Source organism: Suncus etruscus, chromosome 3 (assembly GCF_024139225.1).
Source record: "Suncus etruscus isolate mSunEtr1 chromosome 3, mSunEtr1.pri.cur, whole genome shotgun sequence".
Classification (NCBI taxonomy): Eukaryota; Metazoa; Chordata; class Mammalia; order Eulipotyphla; family Soricidae; genus Suncus; species Suncus etruscus.
The window spans coordinates 128,536,922-128,557,845 of NC_064850.1; the positions used below are offsets into that span (position 1 = coordinate 128,536,922).

At 51.0% G+C, this 20,924-nt stretch overlaps 1 protein-coding gene across 1 annotated transcript in view; it reads right to left on the bottom strand.

The window, feature by feature from the left end:
• Positions 1-1,497: 1,497 nt before the first annotated feature.
• The window catches only part of FAT4 (FAT atypical cadherin 4), a 72,304-nt gene continuing 52,877 nt past the window's right edge, over positions 1,498-20,924 (bottom strand). Inside the window, exons 10-17 of the mRNA XM_049770880.1 lie at positions 20,282-20,386; positions 16,567-16,874; positions 13,504-13,589; positions 12,836-13,015; positions 9,672-9,796; positions 7,833-8,050; positions 5,396-5,657; positions 1,498-4,341 (exon numbers count right to left, since the gene is read on the bottom strand). Coding sequence (XP_049626837.1) covers positions 2,435-4,341; positions 5,396-5,657; positions 7,833-8,050; positions 9,672-9,796; positions 12,836-13,015; positions 13,504-13,589; positions 16,567-16,874; positions 20,282-20,386 — 3,191 coding nt within the window. The 3' untranslated portion in view covers positions 1,498-2,434. The remainder of the gene's footprint in view (positions 4,342-5,395; positions 5,658-7,832; positions 8,051-9,671; positions 9,797-12,835; positions 13,016-13,503; positions 13,590-16,566; positions 16,875-20,281; positions 20,387-20,924) is intronic.

Consider the following 20,924-nt stretch of genomic DNA (forward strand, 5'->3'; position numbering starts at 1 on the left):
AGGACATCCTGGTGTCTGACAGATACATGCTGAGATTAGGGCATACCATGTGCAGACAGACCCAGCTGCTGCTGCTCCATCTGTCACACTTGATGTTTTCTGGTTGCACCTATCTGTATCACTGGCCAGCCAAGTGTTGGGAAAGGACATCCACATTGGCCCAGGAGCTTAGGATGTGATTTGTTTTATAATCCATATCTCTTAATACAGTAATAGAGAATGTACGTCAGCCATACTTTGTCATTGAATAATATTGTCTTATTTGTTTTGGTCCAGGAAATAAAATGTGGGTTTAATCTAAATGGTAATATTCTTATCATCTGTTTTAAAGACCATGCTAAGACACTAATCAAATGTTCTGTCTCGTCACCTATTGTAAGTCAACAGAGCTCAGTTCCTCCCCTTGTACTTGAGCATTTCTCTGTAAATTTTAATATTAGGAATCTATGCTCCAAATTGGGGCAGCATGGTGATTACATAACTGCAAACAGAAAGTGTTTAGCTCTCCAGGGGAATTTAGTAGCCCGACATCCCTTGGCTCTAAACTCTGTAATTGAGAACAGACTCCAAGCACCATGATAAACACAATGACAGGGAAGGTTTGGGGACCCAAGACTGAAACATGAGGCTTTAGTCCTTCAAGGGGGCCACACCCGTCAGTGCACACAGGAAATCCTGGCTCTGTGCTCTGGGATCCCTGTTGGTGGGGCCAGAGAAGGGACCACAGTCTGTGACTGTGGAGATAGACTGCTATTCTATCCCAGTACTGGAGGTTAAATTTTGACTCTGATGAGTTTCTGGAGAGAATAATTATTTTCCCCTCAGTCTCCCCAAAACCTAATCAATCTTCTCTTTGATATTCTTTTGGGTGGGGCTTCTTGTTGAACCACACCTGGGTGGCTGTGCTCAGAGATCACTCCTGGGGAACTTTGGATGCCACACAGTGAATTGGGGTTGGCTGCATGAGCGGCAAGAATCTTACAGGCATTCTCTGGTCCTTACCACCAGTCTTTAATAGAGGGTTTCCAGCCTTTGCTCCTCTTCACAAGTATTTTCCCATGAAGCAAAAGTAATACTCAGGGCAAACTCATGGGTGTGTCTGTCTGTCTGTCTGTCTGTCTGTCTGTCTGTGTCTGTGTCTGTGTGTGTCTGTGTGTGTGTGAAGAGTCTCCTGTGAAACAGTGAAATGTAGCACAAACCGGAAAGAGGCAGGCCCAGCTCTGGCAGTGGGAACAGGTCATCCACACAGGTCTTGGGCAAGGCCAAAACCTCAGCAGACAGATGAATACAGGGAACCACTGGTTTGCAGAAGGCCTCCCACGGGGTCCTGGGCTACTGAGCTCAGTGACCCCAGGACAGGTCACCACGAAGAACTGTAGGCAACACCTGCCTCCAGCCCTCTCTTGGGCCAGGCCAGTAAATCCAAAGACATAGGGAATGCCTCTGCTCCCCCAAGTCACCAGCCCACATGAGAGAACTCTAACGACAAAAGAAAAGTATTTTAAATAAATATTTTACTTCTATTGTTGGCATTTACAAGTAGAAAGCATACAGTATGTTACAAATATCAAAATGTGAAAAATATGAATGTCACATAAGTAACAAATGTAGAAAAGGATTGTATTTTTTTCTTACCTTCTCTGAAAGTAAGAAAATCATTCCACACAGGAAAATATCAGTATCAAAAACACAGCTTAGGTTGTAAAAAAAAAAAAAAAGTTTTTACACGGAATTTTTTTTAATCTACAAAAATGACAGAAAGCAAGAAATGTCGAGATCTGACTTTATATAAATTATAAAAATTTTAAAAAACACACACAAAACCAATACTTGGAGTAGAAAGTTAAATGTTGCAAAAGAAGTCCAATCACAGACTTTGTTCAGGCTGATTCTTCTCACAAGTTACGGAAACATAAAACACTTTTCAATAAATAACCTTTAAAAAAGCGTCTGAGGACATCTTCAGAGGTGGCCGGACCATCTTCAGCAGGACCGAGCGAGACAAGTGTCCTGGCTGTGCCCAGTGCCAAAAGTCCTTTCTTTAGGCCAAACTTGGCACCAATCGACTGCGGCAGAACTTTATATGACCCGGGAGGGTTGTGCTTCTACACGGCAGGACCACGCGCTGATCCTTCGTCTTTCCCACACCCGAGTCGGGCTCACATGGCAGGGAAAACGGGCAGAGCCCCGCAGTCCCCAGGGAAGATCCTCCTCAATGGTCGTGGCCCTGACAGCGCCACTCACAGGCCTGGTCAGGACACGGGACTTGTCGGGAGGCCGCAAACACCAAGTGGCCACCGAAGTGCGTGCAGGAGGGGCCTTGGGCCGGGCCGAATCTCTACACAGCAGGCGCCGCCTTTTTCCGAGCGCGCCCCGGTCCGGAGGTCCTTAGCGGGCTGGAGCCCTGGTGGCCCCGCTGGAGCCGCGCGCGCGCTCACAAGTACTGCTCAGCGTCGGCGTCCTTGGAGCCTGGGCCGTCCCCTTGCGCCGCCGCCTGCTCGGGGAGCGAGGCCAGGTCTCGGAACACGTCCACGTAGTGGCCAAAGCCGGGGCCCCAGTTGAGCAGGTGGTCCCAGCTGAAGCGCCCCGCCTGCGGGCCCAGCTTGAGCGGCAGCGCGGGGTCTGGCGCGGCGGGCGCGGAAGGTAGATGCGCGCCCTCGGCCCTGCGCCCCGGAAAGCGCCTAGGCTTAGGCCTGGCGCCCGGCGCGTCCTCGTCGTCGGCGTCCGATTCCTGCAGCTGGGACAGCTTGGGCACGCGCGACGCGTAGGCGGCGGGCTTGTCGCGGTCGTACTCCATCTCGGAGCAGGTGAACGACTCGTGCGAGTCGCTGTCCGAGGACGACTCGGGCGCGGGGAGCCCGTCGGCGGGGTTGCGCGTGCGGGACAGCGGGCGGCGGCCGTCGGAGGAGGAAGAGGAGCGGCCGTGGTCGGCGCTGCCGATGCTGGGGTTGCGCGGCCGCGGCGTGTTGAGCCGCTCCACCTCCTCGAGGGACAGCCCGACGGGCGGCGCCGTGTCCAGCGCCAGGGCCACGGGCTGCTTCAGGCGCGAGCCGGGCCGCGAGCCGGGCGCGCTCAGGGCCGGGGGGCTCTTGCTCCGCCGGCCCAGGCGCACGGCGTAGTGCAGGCTGCCCGCGGCCCCGGGGCCGCACGGGGGCTCCCCGGCGGCGCCCCCCGCGTCCAGCGCGCCGGCCAGCAGCTCGCGTGCGGGGCTGGTGCGGAACAGGGCGGCAGCGGCGGTCCCGGGAGTGGGCGTCTTGGCGAAGGGCGCGGGGCTGGGGCGCGGGCGGGGGCTGGGCGAGGGCCCCGCCAGGCTCAGGGGCGCCCCGCGCAGCCCGCTGGCGCCATAGGGTGGCGGGTAGGGCAGCCCGGCCGACGAGGCCAGCGGCAGCGGCGACTGGCGCGCCAGGCCGAGCGGGCTGTAGCGCTGGATGCAGAACTTGGGCGCATGGCTGCGGAACTGGCGGTAGTGCTGCACCACGTCGGCGTCCGAGGGCGCGATGCTGCTGGCGTTGTCGATGTCGTAGTGTTCCACCTCGGGCTCGGGCGACGCCAGGGGCGCGCTGGGCACGGCACCTGCGGGGCGTGGCAGGTCGGCCTCGTCGTAGAGCAGGTAAGGGTTCGGGTTCTCGCGCTCGATGATGTCCGGCTTGGGGTTGCCCTCGGGCTGCTTGCGCACCGTCAGGTCGTCCCCGTAGGGCGGCACGTGGTCTGGGTCGTCGAAGGCCACGTTCTCGCTGCCCTTCTTCTTTTTCTTCTTCTTCGTCTTCTTCTTCTGTGGCTGCTGCTCCTGCGGCCGCTTCTCGCCGCCCTTAGCGCGCCCCTTCCCGCCGCGCCGCTGGTGACACAGGATGAGGCTTAGCACCAACAGGGCCAGCGCCGTGGCGCAGCTGCCCACGATGGCCGGTACGGCCCACAGCGGCAGCGACAGCTCCTCAGGGCCCGGGCTCAGTACGCACACGTGGCCGCCCGAGCTGCCCCCCGCCTGGCACTCCCGGCCTGGGGGGCAGCGCACGGCCAGGCAGGCCATGGCTGTCTCGCAGGTGCGGCCAGTGTGCGAGTCCGGGCAGCTGCAGGTGAAGCCTCCGGACAGGCCTGGCTGGCAGTGGCCCCCGTGCAGGCAGGGCTGCGAGGCGCAGTCCCCGGGAGGCACACACTGGAATGCGAGCCACTGGTCCACACACAGCAGGTCACCCCAGCACGGGTTGCTGGCACACACGCCAGGTCCTCGGCAGCCGATCTTCACCGACGGGTCGGTCCTGGAGATGGACGCCAGGCGGTGCTTCCCGCTGAAGGGCAGTGAGTCGGCACCATAGAGCATAGAGGCCACGCAGCCGGAGAAGCCTGAAGGCAAGGGGCGGAATTAATGGAGCAGCCACCTCTCTGGCCACCTCGCACTCAGAGCCCACACCCCCATTGCCTTTCTCCCTCTGTATGTGTTGGGTTTGGACCACCCCAGGGCTGGCTCCTAGCTCAGTGCTCAGGGATGAGTTCTGGCAGTGCTCTGGGGTGGATCTGGGTTGGCCAAATGCCATGCAAGTGTCCCCCACCCCACCCTGCACCATCTCCAGCCCATTCCCTCTTTACCACTCAGATTAGCCAATTTGTCTCCGTTGTCCCAGGCAAATGGCACATATGGGAACCTGTCACTCCAGAATAGTCATGGGGCCTGAAGCTTCCTGCAGGGCTTATCTAGGTCAGCATGAAGGACTGCAATGAATGGAGTGCAATTCTGGAGATATTTAGGGCTTTCTGAGGGCCCTATGATGCCAAGAATTGAACCTGGACTGTTATATGTTGAACAAGTGTCTCAGCCCACCTCATCTGGAGAATCCTAGACCCTAAGATGTTGAGACATGGACCCAAGTGATGGTGCTTCGGGGACAGCACTTGCCTGGCCTTCCCACAGCTGACCTTCCCACAGCTGATCTGGTTTAATCTCCAACATTGTATAGGGCCGCCATAGGACCCCTAAGCCCCAGCAGAAGTGAGCCCTGTGCACTGCTAGGTGATGCTCAAAAAATAAACCAAGGAGTTGCACCAGAGCCCAGAGGTGGCCACACAGGCTCATGTCAGGGACGGGCACAACTCAGGCCCACAGATGCCCATGGGCCCAGGATGCCCTTTCCCAGCCCACTGGTGGCCGAGCTCCTTTTTCAACTTCTGAGACTCATGCCCCTAAGCATCCTGTGTGGTCACTCAGCCTCTCCACTATGTGGCTTCAGGGAAAATGTCCTTGCACCAGCATATAGTGGATAACCCTGTGCCTAGCGCCCAGCACAGGCCATGGGTGCTTCGTGAATGGCTGTGAGGCATCCTGAGCAAGTGTATAGGGGCTTGTTTGCAGCCATGGACAGTGCACTGTCTGTTCCTCAGTGTCCCCAGCCTTGGGTCTTACCTGTCTGGGGGTCACGATGGGCCTGGTTGGGCGGGATGCCCCCAAGAGAGATGGTGAGCACATCCAGCCCCCCAAAGTCCTGGGTGGGCTGCACGATGTCCCTGCGGTACAGGTGGTCGAGGGACAGAGCAGTGGCTGTCCCATTCTTCACCAGGGAGACAGTGTGCCAGCGTCCGTCAGCCACGTAGGCCTCAGCCAGGCTCCTCTCCACCTTCCCTGCCACACCCGCATCCGATGTAAAATGCACTCGACCGTTCTTGATCTACAAGGTAGGGAGGAGTGTCAGCAGGCTGGGGGGACCCCACAACATGAGGGGCAGCAGGAGAAGGCTTGGGGGCAGGTGCTGAGGAGCAGGACAGGTACCACATGGACCATCAACTCCCCAGGGTTGTCACATGCCTGTCCACATGCAACAGTTCAGAACCTTGTTTCTCAGAACTGAACAGGGACAATCCTGGTGAACTCCCTTTGCAGGTAAGCAGATTTCACTTAGTTGTGACTATTTGCTTGTTTGAGGGCTTCTTCCAACAGTGCTTAAGGTTTATTCCTAGCTCTGCTCAGAGGTGGTCCCTCCTGGCTGGCCTCAGGAAACCAAATGCTGTCAACTAAGGAGTGGGACAGTGTTGCCTGCGTGTGCAAGTGCATTAACCCACAGTTCTATCTCTCCAGGTCACGGCCACACTGAGCAAAGATTCAGCGCACTGAGCATAGGAGCCAAACCGGTCAAAATCTGTTCAGGCTATTAGGAAAAAAGGTCCCTGTCTCAGGAAAGCAGATCAGCACTGGAGAAACAAAGATGAGATTTAACTGGCTGTACTTGCCTCCTCGTGCAGCTGGAATTTTAGAAAAAAGCAACTTGTTTACACAGCAGGCTCAGAGTCCCATGATACCTCTCTTTGGCTGTCAGAAGGTGGCCCTCCTCTGACCTCCTAGACCCCAGTTCTCAGAAAAGTTATTCCCCAAAACACGGCACCCCCAAACTCAGCACCCATGAATCACAGCACCCTCTAAACCTCAGCATCCCAGAACTACAGCACCCAGAGCCACCACACCCCAAACACAGCACCCCAAACCACTATGCCCCCAAACCACCATACCCCAAAATCACAGCATTCCACAGTCCACATGCCCAGACCCCTACATCCCACATCCCACACTACCACTCTGAAGCAATGAGAGAGAAGTTTGACCCAACACCCCTCTGGTGCCCCAGACAAAAGCCTAGAATGGGTGAACCTCCCCTGGGGTACCCAGAGAGCAACACCAGCTTCTGTGCAGCTGCGGGGGGCGGGGGGGGGCAAGTGTGGCCTTGCAGAGCTGACTGGGCCAAAGACTCTGGGGGAGAAGGATGCTGGAGCTTACAGGCACCTGGTTCTTATTATTCTGTAATCAGGGAGAATTAGACCTATTTTGTCTATGGATAACGTCTTTCTGTGAACCAAGCTTGGAGAAATTTTATCAACCTTTATTCTACAGGTGGAAAGAATGCAGGAAACTTGAGCTTGGTTTTCATGTAATTTCCCAAAGTGAATGTGAAAATAATCATAAGTAAGAGACTCAACAGGGCACTGGAGAGAGAGAGCAAAGGAATAGCTCCTGGTGATGGGGCCAGAAGAGAAAGACTGGGAGGAGTCTCTGGCTGCAGCAAAAGACCTAGATTGATGGCTTCTCTCGCTGGCTCGCTCTATTTATATATATATGTATATATGCATATATATGTATATATATGCATATATATGCATATACATATATATGCATATATATACATTTTTCTTTTTCATTCTCTCCTTATCTTTCTTTCTCTTTTTCTTTCTCTCTGCTTATCTCTTCCTTCCTGCCTTTCTGTCTTTCTATTTCTCTCCCTCTCAATCTTTCTCCCCTTCTCTTTTTTCCCTTCCATTTCTATATATATTTCTAAACAAAATGACTTTTGCATTTTACTTTACACACACAAAAATTAAGGATTCTAAGGACTGATGGGCTAGATATACAAAGCCAACTTGAGGATTCACCCAATAAAGCATTTCATGTTTGGGTGACAAGTAAATCCATTGTTCTTCAGAAATATGGTTAAAAATTACAGGGAATGGTTGAATTTTGCTTAGCTATTAACCACCAATGCTAGGGGGTGAGAACAGGCCTCACCCACTCATGTGTTCTCCTTCACTACACACATGTCAGTGCAGGAAATAAAAGAGTCTCGGATCATGTTTTTCCTGGTAAGTCATATTCCTGTTCCACTCAGTTCAAAAGAAGGGAGGTGGTATCACTGTCAGCCCTGAATGCAGACAGACAGACAGACAGACAGACAGACAGACAGACAGACAGAACCCTGGAGGTTCGGGTACAGGAAAGTGAGGGGGCATAGTGCTCCCAGATCTAAGGTTGCAGGAAATAGACAGGAGGCCAGGAGGTTCGGGGGCCCCTAGTCTCTGACCTTCACAGTGGTGTAGTTGCTGCTCCCCTGAACGTGCATTAAGACCCCATTCTCGCTCCTGGTTCGGAACTTCACCTCCAGGCTGTCCACACCAAAGGGTTCCGTGGCCGGGCCACGAAGGGCACGTCGCAGCAGGAAGTCACGCTTCTCAGCCTGGCTCAGGTGGTAATCGAGGCGCCCCCGGCCCTCCAGGGACAGTGCTGTGTCAGGAGTGACAGCTGCAAACCAGGGCAACAAGGCAGATTAGCTTATATTGGCCAGGGAGACTGGGAAAGGGTGTGAGGATGGCAGACCCAGCCCTCCTTGGGGGAAAGGAACTGGAGACACGAGTGTTTGCTCAGACACAACCCTTTGGAGCCCTGTTCAGACATCTGGATGTCCTGGGATTCACAGGGTAAGACAGAACAGGACTGGACATCTGCTAAAAAGTGCACTTGGGGGGGGGGGCAAAGCAACAGTGTAGCAGTAGAGCATTTGTCTTGCACGCAGCTGACCCAAATTCAATCCCTAGCATCCAATATGATCCCTAAGCCAGGAGTGATTTTGAGTGCATATCCAGGAGTAACCCCTGAGCATCATTGGGTGTAAACCCCCCCAAAAAAGTGCACTCGGAAAGTTTCTGATTTCATCCTTTTCCAAAACCCAGAAATCTCATAGTAAGACATGTTCCCAGTCAAAAGAGCCTTGATCTTGGAGTGTCCAGTAGATTGGAAATTGGGACAAAGGAAAGGTCATCAAATATTTGTGTATCCAGCCAGATTTATGATTAATATCGTTGAGTGGAATTTATCATGTGTATCATGATTTATCATTTGATAAAAGGTGCAAACTGATATATTTTCTTTTGTTTTGCTAGCTTGGGACCACTCCCAGCTGAGCTCAGGAGTCACTGCTAGCAGAGCTCAGGGGACTCTATGTGGAGCTGGGTTGAGACCAAGCCACATACAAAGCAGGTGCCCGAAGCCCAGACTATCCCAGAGACCCAACACTTTAAACATCGAAAGACTGTTCTTGGCAAATTTAACCTCCAGATTCTGAGGAGAAGAAGACAGAGCTAAATAAAATAAGAAAATGAACCCCAGAGGGTCCACTGGCAACTCTTTCATTTTGGGGCAGGAGGCTCCACCTGAAAATGCTCAGTGATCTCTCCTGACAGTGCTCAGTGAACTACATGCAGTGCTGGGGACTGAGCCTAGTTGGCTGCACACAGGCCTTTCTTCTAGTTCTAACTCTCCCACCATCAAGAGGGACACTTCTTGTTTCCTTTGTTTCACATCATTTTCGGGACCACCCAGCAATACTCAAGCTTTACTCCTAGTTCTATGCCTAGTCCTTACTCTGGCTCTGTGCTCTGGCCTTCCTCCTGGCTCTATTCCCAGGCCTTACTCCTAGTTCTGTAATCAGGCCTTCCTCTCAGCTCTGCTGAGATCATACAGGGGTTTCAAGGCTGCTTTACATGTGGCAGGACCTGGGACCCCAGGACACTGAAACCTTGGTTTGCAAAGAGCCATGAGCTACGGGACAGTATAGCCAAGTAATGTTTGGACCTCTGGCTCAGCAAGTGCTCAGGATTTCCACTCAATACCTACATGCATGAGAAAATCCCTAAGTCCTAAGGGGAAAAGTCTGACATGGGTTCTGGAGCAGCACTTGTGCTGTTAAGTCATGTGCCAGCTTCAGCACTGAGTCTGAGCCCAAACACAGCGCCTGGGGCAGGGGGCACTTGGGCACTGAGTCCTGGCACTACCACAGGGTTACATAGACACCCAGTGCCTGTCTAGTGTGGCGCCCTTCTGAGCCCACTCACAGGGCCCTCTATAGGCAGGGTGGGGCACATACCCTTCTCGCAGAACTTCCCAGTCAGACCCTCAGGGCAGTGGCACTGACGCCATGACCAGTGATCCGTGCACGTGCCTCCATGTTGGCATGGCTGCTGTGAGCATGCGCCTTCCAGTCGTGGGCACCTGCGGGCACAGGAGGAGAGTCAGGGCAGCTGCAGATGTGCACTGCAGTACCCCAAAGGAAGCTGTGGTAACGCCCACAGGACAACTCCCGCCTGGGGCCCTGCTCTGCCTTGAAGGCCATCCAGATTCTAAGGGGAAGAAGACAGGGTGATGCTGCTGTAATTGAGTCAGAGACTCAGGCTGGAAGAGCACTGAAGCCAAGAGCACTGCTGGGAGGGTTCTGGAGGTCTGGGGGACCCACAGCTACGTCCTCATGCCCAGTGAGAGTGACAGGGCTGTGGGGCCCAAGATCTAGCCGGAGCCCCAGGATGAAGGTGGAGGGTCAGGGCTGAGCAGAGTCCCTATGGGCCTGGATGGATGAGTGGAGACAGGCAGGACAGGCAGGGACCAGGCCATGCCAGGGTATGACCATCTGAGCCAGGCTCAGCCCGAGTGCACTGGAGACTGTTATCCCAGGAAAGGGCCTTGCCCACCCAACTTCGGGGACTGGGTTTGCCCAATGGGACATGAGCCGGCCTGGAGCCTGACATCCAGCACCATGAAACCATGTGCATGGACGATTCCAGACACTGGCTAGCCAGGTATCAGCCCCAGAGAGACATTGCCCTGCAGTCAGCAGCTCTGCACATGGGCAGGCCCAGCTCAGCCTCATGACCATCTTTTCCAGTCACCTCACCACATGTGACCCTAGACAACAATGATCACGTCACAGCACAGGAGCCAACCAAGCACCGGAGGGGAGAAAGGTCTGGAGCAAAGTACTGGCCCAGTGTTGGGGTGAAGAAATTAAGGTTTCTTGTTGAAGGAAAATTCTACCCAATTTGGCACATTTTCAGAAAGGCCCTGAAATGTAATCTTTGCATATATATTTTCAACATAAGGTGAAAATTGATGTAAGAATATACTTTGATAAAATGACATTTTAAAGCCACAGCAAATACTGCACAAGCAGAAAATGCACAAGGAGAACCACTGTAGCTTTCTACCCAGTATTTTGTCCTTAGGTGCCTCAAATGGTTTTCACATCATACTGTAAACTACAAAAAAATCCATCTTTAAAAAAGTGTGTGTGTCAATAAGGACATCCAAACGTTGTGCACTAATTGTCCACACATAGTGTGGGAGAACTATGTACTTTACTGTGGCTCTAAAATATAGCATTTTAGTACTCATTTATAATTTTTAAAAAATCTCAATATTTAGAAAAAAATATGGGCAAAAGCAATATTGCACTAAAATACTTAAGGAGAAACTTTAGGAAATATTGACCATGTTGTCTTTGAGTGCTAAAAATCTCACCTGAATGAATGGGCAAAGATCAATGTAAAAATGTGTTTATCAGGGATATTGATATATTAGCAAACCCAGAAACTAGAGCGGCCACAGCTAGATTAGATGACTAGTCCTGTCCATCTGCAGAAGAGTCTGTAGTGGAGAATATACGAGACCTTAAGATTGAGGTCCAGGGCATGTATGGACACTTTAATTAATCAAACTGACCTTTGTCAAGGACACCTGAACTTTAGTAATAAATGTGTCTAGGGCCCGGAGAGATAGCACAGCGGCGTTTGCCTTGCAAACGGCCGATCCAGGACCAAAGGTGATTGGTTCGAATCCCGGTGTCCCATATGGTCCCCCGTGCCTGCCAGGAGCTATTTCTGAGCAGACAGCCAGGAGTAACCCCTGAGCAATGCCGGGTGTGACCCAAAAACCAAAAAAAAAATAAATAAATAAAAATAAAAATAAATGTGTCTATACCAAAATTCTTGGACTCACAGGCCATTGCTGCTAGTGCAGGTCCCCAGGCCTTACTCCATGTGTGGTAGGTGTAACTCAGAAATGCGTCCGAGCAACTCTAGGAAGGAACCCCAGACACCTCAGGCTCCAGAAGTCAAAGGGGACTTGCTTGTCCACTAATACTTCATGCCCGTGGAATTCATGGCTGTGCATAAGTGTTCAAAGTTACTTTCTCAGCTCAGCCACAATTTCTTTCTTGCTGTTCAGAATCAAGCACTGTGTCTCTTTAAAACAGAACGGGAAGAGGATTCTGTGCATTTTTGCAGCCTTTAAGTACAGGATTATTTATGATTCCTGTCATTTTAATCCACCTGTGTGTCCACTTTTATTTTCCTCTAATTACTGCAGTGGATGTCATTTTTATGATGTTGGCTGATGTTTTAACAGTTGCTTTTTATCAGATTGAAAACGATCCCTTCTTCCTAAATGGCTATGTTTGCATCCTATGCAGATATTGACTTTGTTGGTGGTTTTTTCTGCTGTAAGCATGCGAACATGTGGTTTTGGGTCAAGGATGAGCTCTGTGGACAGAGACTTCACAGTGTTGTGTACAATTTTGCCTCTGCTTATGTGGAGATGGTGTTGATGAGGAAGTTAAATAACAATAGGGGGTGGAACGATGGCACAGAGCGGTAAGACACCTGCCTTGCTGATCTGATCTAGCCTAGAATGGACCACAGTTCAATCTCCTGACATCCCATATGGTCCCCCAAGCCAGGAGCGATTTCTGAGCGCATAACCAGGAGTAACCCTTGAGCATCACCGGGTGTGGCCCAAAACAAACAAACAAACAAGCAAAAAACAATAGGATGGGGTCAAAATGATAGCACAGCAGTAGGGCATTTGCCTTACATGTGGCCCAACCCAGGACAGACCCCAGTTTGATTACCGGCATCCCATATGGTCCCCAGAGTCTTCCAGGAGAAATTTCTGAGCACAGATCCAGGAGTAACCTCTGCGTGCCACCGAGTGTGACCAAAAATGCCAATAATAATAATAATAATAATAGCATGTTGTGTTTCTTGTCATGTTGATTTTTAAACCTGATACATCTATGCTTTGGGTATTCAAAAGAAAAAGAAAAGCATAGACGCATCAATTGTCATTCCTTTCTTTCAGTCCTTTCTGTAGTGTGGATCTATGATAGTCAAGAATGTTCTCTGACTGTGGAAATATGACTCAACCACCACGACTCAGCCAGAACAAGCCCAAGGCCCAATAGGAGGAAGGAGAGGCGCGTACTGCTCCAGGATGCCCTGCATGGCCAGTGCCTGCCCTGGCTCCAGTGGCCGCCCATTGACCGCGAACTCCATGATGCAGCCCACGAAGTCATGACTCTCCACCTGGCCCCGCCGCTGTAGGATGGGGTCCAATGAGTGTATGCCCCCCACTGTGACTCGGTTTGGCTGAACATCCAGGGTCCTATGAGAGAGCAGACGGCAGGTATGAGGGACCAGGGCTTTTTGCAGGCTTTCCTCTCTACACTGATCTCATGCAGTTCTTTATGCGACAGCATGAAAATCTCACTGGGAAGTCAGAAAAATAGTACAATAGGGAGGGCACTTGCCTTGTATGTGGCCAATCAGGGTTCAATCCCCAGCACCCCATAGAGTTCCCGAGCCTATCAGGCGTGATTCCTAAGTGCAGAGCCAAGAGTAAGCCTGAGCATCATCAGGTATGGCCCAAAAAACGGAAGGAAGGAAGGAAGGAAGGGAGGGAGGGAGGGAGGGAGGGAGGGAGGGAGGGAGGGAGGGAGGGAGGGAGGGAGGGAGGGAGGGAGGGAGGGAGGGAGGTGTCATGAGAAGGATACTCTGACGCTCTAGGGTCACCCAGCATAATAATATGCCCTGAGCCCCCACATCTTCCTCGTGTCCTTAATCTTGGAGCCAGCAGGGGAGGGGTTCTCTCACCAGTCATCAGAGGAAGCCACATTGCTGACAGTACAGTAGCCAGGCTCCTGATTCTCGGAACAGGAGTCCACGGTCAGGGATGCCGCCTGCAGAGCAAGAAACCCAGCACTGGGGCATGGCACCACCAAACCCATCCTGCCACCCACTATTGAGTTCAGGGTGCCTGTGACAATGCACACAGCCAGGGTCAGTGCACTGACACTGAACAGAGCAGGAACCCAGCTGCCCAGAACAGTAATGGCCTGTCTTCCTCACACTTCAGTACACCCAAGGGGACTGTCACCTTGGTGGCTGAAATGGGTCAGGGTGGCTATGGGGATCTCCAGCATCCTCCTGCTAGGCTTATACTCTGATCACAGCCACCAACACCCCTAGCCCCTCTATAGGGCACACTTTGACTGATAGCTTCTGGCACTGCCCCCAGGAACTCCTGCACCTTCACGATCTGCCTCCATGTCTCTCAACAGGGATGATTGTCCAATGATCTGTCAACTCAAGTGTCATTTCTCCATCTCAAGTCCATGTGTGTTGTGGGAAACAATCAGGCTATCTGACTGATTCAAGCATAATTTTTCCCTATCATGTATTTCCATGAGTGGTTTTCACCCTTCTTCTGAGGCTATGTTTTGGGGCTCTGAGAGCCTGGAAGCTTGGAGCCTCTCAGGAGTAATTTGGCACAGGAGTAAAACTCTCAGAGAAAGTCCATTGCTCACATATTCTCATGACAACGCTGGGAGGAAGGGAGTGGGGTGCTGTATTTGAATCACAGCCTGTGCAACTGAGTTTTCAGAGCAAAACAGGCCTCACTATTTCTCTCTAGCAGCCCCTGTCAACTGAGCTGGCTTGTTCTGTGTGTCAGAACAGAATAGTTTTGCCAGACCCCAACTCGGGCCATCAGGACCCGTTGGGTTCAAGGACAAGTTGGGGAAAAACAGCTGACTGGCAGGGAACCAAGGAGACAAGTGCGGATGATAGAGGTCATGCCTAGTCAGGCCCCAGTGGGCACCCTGTCCTGGAGCTGAGACGAAACCCTGGGCAGGGCCTCCTGGGCTTACACTTGGGCCCACCTCCAGCCCCAGATGGATGGGTCAGTAAGGCTGCAGGGAAGCCCCCACTTCTGGGCCTTCTCATCCAATCAGGCACCCTAAGGCCCCACCTGTTCTGCTCCTAACCCTCAGCCTATGGCACCCCAAGATCTGGGAGCTCCCTGGGGGCCCCTTATTAGGTGTCCTGTGTGCTGAATTATTCCAGCCAGCTTGAGTCTAACCCCCTGTCTGGACTCCCCAGAATGGGGCAACAGGAACCTGAACACAGAGTCAGAGGTCCTGGGGTAGGAATGTCAGCAAAGCCCATATGGTTGCCCACAGCTGCGCTGGCACCAGTGTGGCTGCAGAATGAACCCAAGGATGAGCAGAGTTAGCTGCCCACTCTGTCTAGCCCTGTCTCAGCCACCTGGACTGTTCCTCCTGCAGAAGTGCACAGACTCCCCCAACAAATATTCTGGGCAAAGACCTAGAGGGTCCAGACCCAGACCCACCTCCACCTGTCTTTGTTGGTCTCATTTTCCAAACACAGAGAGTGATTTCTACAAGTCAACAATGTGCAGGGTGTTTATTGGGGCAAGTGCTGAAAAGTGGTTCACAGTTCAGAGACCCTGAGGGCAGAAGTCAGGGAGCGGGGCCCCAACACTGATGTTCTCACACATTCTAGCCAACCAGCACCCACCGAGGCTGCATGGGGCCCTTCTCCCACCCCACCCCACCCAAGACACATGGAACTCTGACCTCAGGAAACAGCTCTGTGCTCATTCACTTCCTAAAACTCTTGAATCCTCTTAAACATCTTCAGTCAGAGCCACAGAGAAAAGAGCCATTTTTCTCTGAAAAAGAGTCCAGTGTCCCTTCAGAACAAACCGGTCCCCATAAACAGCAGACGCCAGCCCTTGGCTCAGCCAGCCCTGGCCATACTATCAGACATGTCTGGATTATGTGTGTCTGTGAAAACCGAACTGGCACAGGCAGGGGGTTTGTCTTTAAAAATAATCATGGGCACAGAAAAACTGAGTGATATGATGGTAAAAACATTGCTGATGTCTCATCCACAGCAGCCTTCTGGTTTCCAACAAGAATGGTCTCCAAGCAGTGGAGAGCACTCCAAAGGTAGGGCTCATCTGAGCTGGTCAAAGCACTGTGGAGTACCAGCCTTCCAAATGCCATGACATATCATGGTTCCAAGATGCCCTACATGCCCATGCCATGTTTCCAATACTCTGACATGCCAACCATCCAAGCCTGCCATGTAGTAGAGGATCAAACCATCTTATCATTCAGATCTTGGGTTTTATTTACTAAAAAAATTTTCTGAGAATTAATTTTGATCTTCTGGATAATTTCTCTTAATACATGATTTAATATCTTGGCCAATTTTGTTTCAGTATAGGAAAAATACCAATTTTGTTTTAGTTATAATTTTAAAGCTTTAAATCCAAAAATATCTGCTTGGTTGTAAGTGAATGGACTATATAGATGTGAGTTTCTCTCCTCTCAGTTCTGTTCTACTGGTCTGAGAATCAGCTTCTCTTCCTTCATGGCCAGTCTGATTGCTAGAGCTCTGGCATATGAAGTTGGAAACATGAAGCCAATCTTTTGCCTCAGTATTGCTTTGGTATTCACTGAGCATCACTCACCACACAGGGCCCAAAGGACCACTCCAAGAAATAACATCCACCACACAGGCCTCTACAGGCCATACGGAAAAGCATCATTCACCACACATGATCCCCATAGATCATGCCTGAGAACATCACCCACCACACAGGGCCCCATAGACAACATCGAGGAGCATCATCTACCATAAGGACCTCATGGGCCACACTAGGAAACATTCACTCAGAGCCACATTCACTCAGAGCCACATAGACCACAATGAGCAGGATCACTCACCAGAAGGACCTTATGAACCACACCAGGTATATCATCTACCACATAGGACCCCATAGACCCCACCAACAAACCTCACTCACCACACAGGGCCCTGCACACCACACCAAAAAGCATCACTCACCATGCCAGCTCTGCGGGCAATCACTGTGTGGAACAGGCCATCTGACACCTTCTTCATGGTGGTGAGTTTGTACGTGCCACTACCCAAGTTGTAGGAGAACCTCAGCCTTTCCTCTGCAACTTCCAGAGCCAAAAACTCAGCCCGGTCCCCTGTCTGGTTGTCGTAGTTGTAAAGCAGTAGGGCATGGCTCCGGATAGTGGCAAACTTGATGTAGATGTAGTTGTTGTTGGCGTCCAGGCTAGGGAACTGCATGTAGGAGAGCTCCTCGAAGCCATAGCTGCTCAGCTCACAGTGCTTGCCAAAGACACCTGCAGGAGGCAAGACTCTCAGGCACAGACACACTCCTCAACACTGCCCACACACCTTCAGAACCACACTAGCTAAAGGCCCATTCTGGCGTGGACACCTCATACATTTCTGAAGGCCACTTCTACACAGAAATGGTTTTGTAGAAAGGTTGTCTCAAGAGCTTGCCTCAAACACAGAAGTGTCTACCAATGTTTTAACAGCTGAATGGACTGGGTGTTTGCTTGCCTTGCATGCTTGACCTAGGTTCCAATCCGGCATCCTAAATGGTCCCTCATGTGCCAGCAGGAGGGAACCCTGAGCTCAGGGCCAGAAGAAAACTCTGAAAACATTTGAAGGGGTTCAATGTTCAACAAACAAAATGTGTTGTGCCATAATTGCTCGTTACTTAAGCCACATCCAAGTGTGAATCGCCCATGGAAGGAGCTGTTCAATACAGACAAAAACTATTTCTACTCAACCAAAGACTGCAGCTTCTGTTTTGGCTTTAGGAATCAGTTGCCTTGGCTAAGGTGCTTTAGTGTCAGGATTATCTGAGTTTCTGGCAGTACTCCAAGGCATTTAGGGTGGCACTTGGTGGACCAGGTAGTGCCGGGGATTGAACCCTTCAGGCTAAGTGACCCTTAGCCCTGGGCTGTGGCCTCAAACTGGAGGCTCATTTAGCCAAGAATCAGCAGGAGGGAACCTCCTCAGTATACCTAGAACCACTCCCAGCCCTGAAAAACAAAAGGAAAAAAGTGTGTGCTCATTGTTTGGGGTCACATAGGCAGGGCAGGGAGCACATCTGAAAAGCTGTGAATATTCATTCTGCTGGGCATGAGCCACAGCAGCTGCTGAAATTCAGCATGACCCCTGTTTGTCCTGGGACCTTTGCAGACTTGGAAAGTGAGTTTTATTGATAACAATGATGTGACACTAACATTCATTCCCCAAAAATGTTGGGAGGCTGAAGGAAATGATTGGAAAATCAGTTCCTGCCAACACAGCAGCTGTTAGCAAGGCTCTGGGGACTCAACTCTCCCTAGAATGTCTCAGATTGAGACATGAGGCCCCCTTGGATACAGGAGCCAATGTTGTTTTTAATGTTTTTAAATTGGTACAGGAGCCAATGTTTTTTAATGTATTTAAAACATGCCCACAGTCCTGGAACCAAGGAAGATGCCAGAATAGAAAGAAGGTCAGGGGCCGGGCGGTGGTGCTGGAGGCCTGCCTTGCCTGCGCTAGCCTAGGACGGACTGCGGTTCAATTCCCCGGCGTCCCATATGGTCCCCCAAGAAGCCAGGAGCAACTTCTGAGCGCATAGCCAGGAGTAACCCCTGATCGTCACAGGGTGTGGCCCAAAAACCAAAAAAAAAAAAAAAAAGAAAGAAAGAAGGTCAGACCAACTGGTGGTCCAGCCCATCTCACTCCATTAGTCTGACACTAATGCTCTTCTCATCCAAATGATCAAGAGGATGATTGAAAATAAATCACACTTTACAGTCCCTGTCTCTGCTAAGGCTTATCCTGGTGAGGACATATAGATACATGCACAGAAATGTAAAGACACATAGACACACAGACACAGGGCATAGCATGGATATGCATTGTCTTAATCATCCACTAAAGGTAAAGAAAAGCTAATTATTGAAGCACATGTGTTATAACAAATATTTATATGTACAATATATTATACAAGATTTATATTGTTTATGCACATGAGTCATATATATTAAATTCTTTACTTTAAAAGTCCATGATATAGAAATTTAAAATTAATACATTTTACATATTCTTATATTAAATTTATATATCACAAACTTTTAAAATACAGGATCAAAAAAAACATTAGGGGCCAGAGCAGTGGCACAAGTGGTAAGGCATCTGTCTGCCTTGCCCACCTTAGCCGAGGACGGACCACAGTTTGATCTCCCAGCATCCCATATGGTCCTCCAAGCCAGGAGCAATTTCTGAGTGCATAGCCAGGAGTAACCCCTGAGCATCACCAGGTGTGCCCCCCCCCAAAAAAAAAGAAAAGAAAAACAAAAACATTAAAAACTCTTATGGGGCCGGCGAGGTGGCGCTAGAGGTAAGGTGTCAGCCTTGCAAACGCTAGCCAAGGAAGGACCGAGGTTCAATCTCCCACCCCCACCCCCACCCCCGGTGTCCCATATGGTCCCCCCAAGCTAGGGGCAATTTCTGAGCACTTAACCAGGAGTAACCCCTGAGCATCAAACAGGTGTGGCCCGGAAAAAAAAAAACTCTATTACTGGGGCCAGAGAGATAGCACAGTAGTAAGGCATTTGCCTTGCACACAATTAATACAGGACTGACCCCGGTTCAAATCCTGGCATCCTATATAGTCCCCTGAGCCTGCCAGGAGAGACTTCTGAGCACAGAACCAGGAGTAACCCCTGAGTGCCACTGAGTGTGACCCAAAAACCAGAACAAAAAATAAATAAATAAAATCTATTACTGTGGAAAAATAATATGTTGCTTTTTTTAGATTAATTTTTTTTTTTGCTTGGGAAACACCTTTCAGTGCTTAGGGATTACTCCTGGAATTGCCCAGAGGACCAGGTCAGTTGCATGCAAGGCAAACACTTAGCCACTATGCTATTGCTTCAGCCCCTCAATCTAGTTGTTTTGGATCCACATCTGGTGGTGCTCAGGGCTTACTCCTGGCTATGTGCTCAGGGATCACTCCTGGAGGACTCAGAAGACTACATAGGGTGCTGGGAATCAACCCTGGTCACTCATGTGCAAGGATACTACCATCCCTGCTGTGCTGTGCTGTACTGTGCTCTAGGTCTCTCTCTCTCCCCTTATCTCTCGCCTTGTCTCTCCCCTTCTCTCTCTCCTCTCACTCTCTTCTCTCTCTCCCTCTCTCTCTCTCTCATTTTCCCTCTCTCCCACATTCAGATGAAATTTCTCAGTATTCTTGGCAACCCTAGAATGAACCACAGCTAATAGAGCCCTGGAACTGCCCCCTGGAACCACACATTGGGGGACAGTGCATGTGTGGGCAGAGGTGCCAGTGATCCCCTTCAGGAGGACATGCTGACCTAAGTCCTGGTATCACCTGGCAGTGTAGGCAAAAGCCTCATAGGAAAAGGGCAGGTCTGGTGGGTAACTCCCACTCAGTGGTGCATTCAGATCTAAGTTCAACTGGAAAGAGAATCTGAGCATAGCTCTGGGTACTCATGCACGGAAACATGCATGGAACGACACCAATGGGGCAGCTGAGGGCACAGTCCAGGCTGAAAGAAGGCAATGGCATGGAAGAGCCTGAGGGAATGAGCCATGTTCATGGTCTTCAGCTTCTCCCTAGGCCAAACACTCTGCCCGTGGACAGACAGTCCTGTCAGCCCTCAGCCCTCCACAGCACCCCACGGATAAGGTGACCCTGCAGCCAACTATGTCCACTCACCAAAGGGGCAATGGCAGTAGTAGGAGTCCACGCCACTCTGGCACGAGCCACCATTGAAGCAGGGGCTGCATTCACAGTAATTCACAGACAACTCGCACATTTTCCCTACAAAGGACAAAGTCATGGTCATTCAGAGCCAGATCAAGGGCACCGTTGCCCAGCAAGGGGGCCAGAGAGTCCAACCAGCCACCCTGCTGGGGTTTTCTCATGCTCTATAATGCTTCCCATTGGCCACATGAAGAGAACTCATCAGATTATCTGCATCAAAGAGCCTTATAGCTTTTATATCAAGACTATGCAAAAGCACAAGAAAAGCTGTCGCCTGCCATGGTGTTGTTAAGAATCACAGGTACATTCCCAGTGAGGCCACAAGGGATCCTGGGAAATGACAGGCATGGTGCCTATTAGGTTTCCTGCCACACACCCACTTTCTGGAGAAACAGAAGCATCAGACCCCACAGGGGTCAAGTATGGTTCTGGGTAGATAGAGAAATGGCTGGGTGAACAGAGGGATGGATGGATGGATGGATGGATGGATGGATGGATGGATGGATGGATGGATGGATGGATGGATGGATGGATGGATGGATGGATGGATGGATGGATGGATTGTTGGATGGGCAGGTCGATGGATGGAAAGATG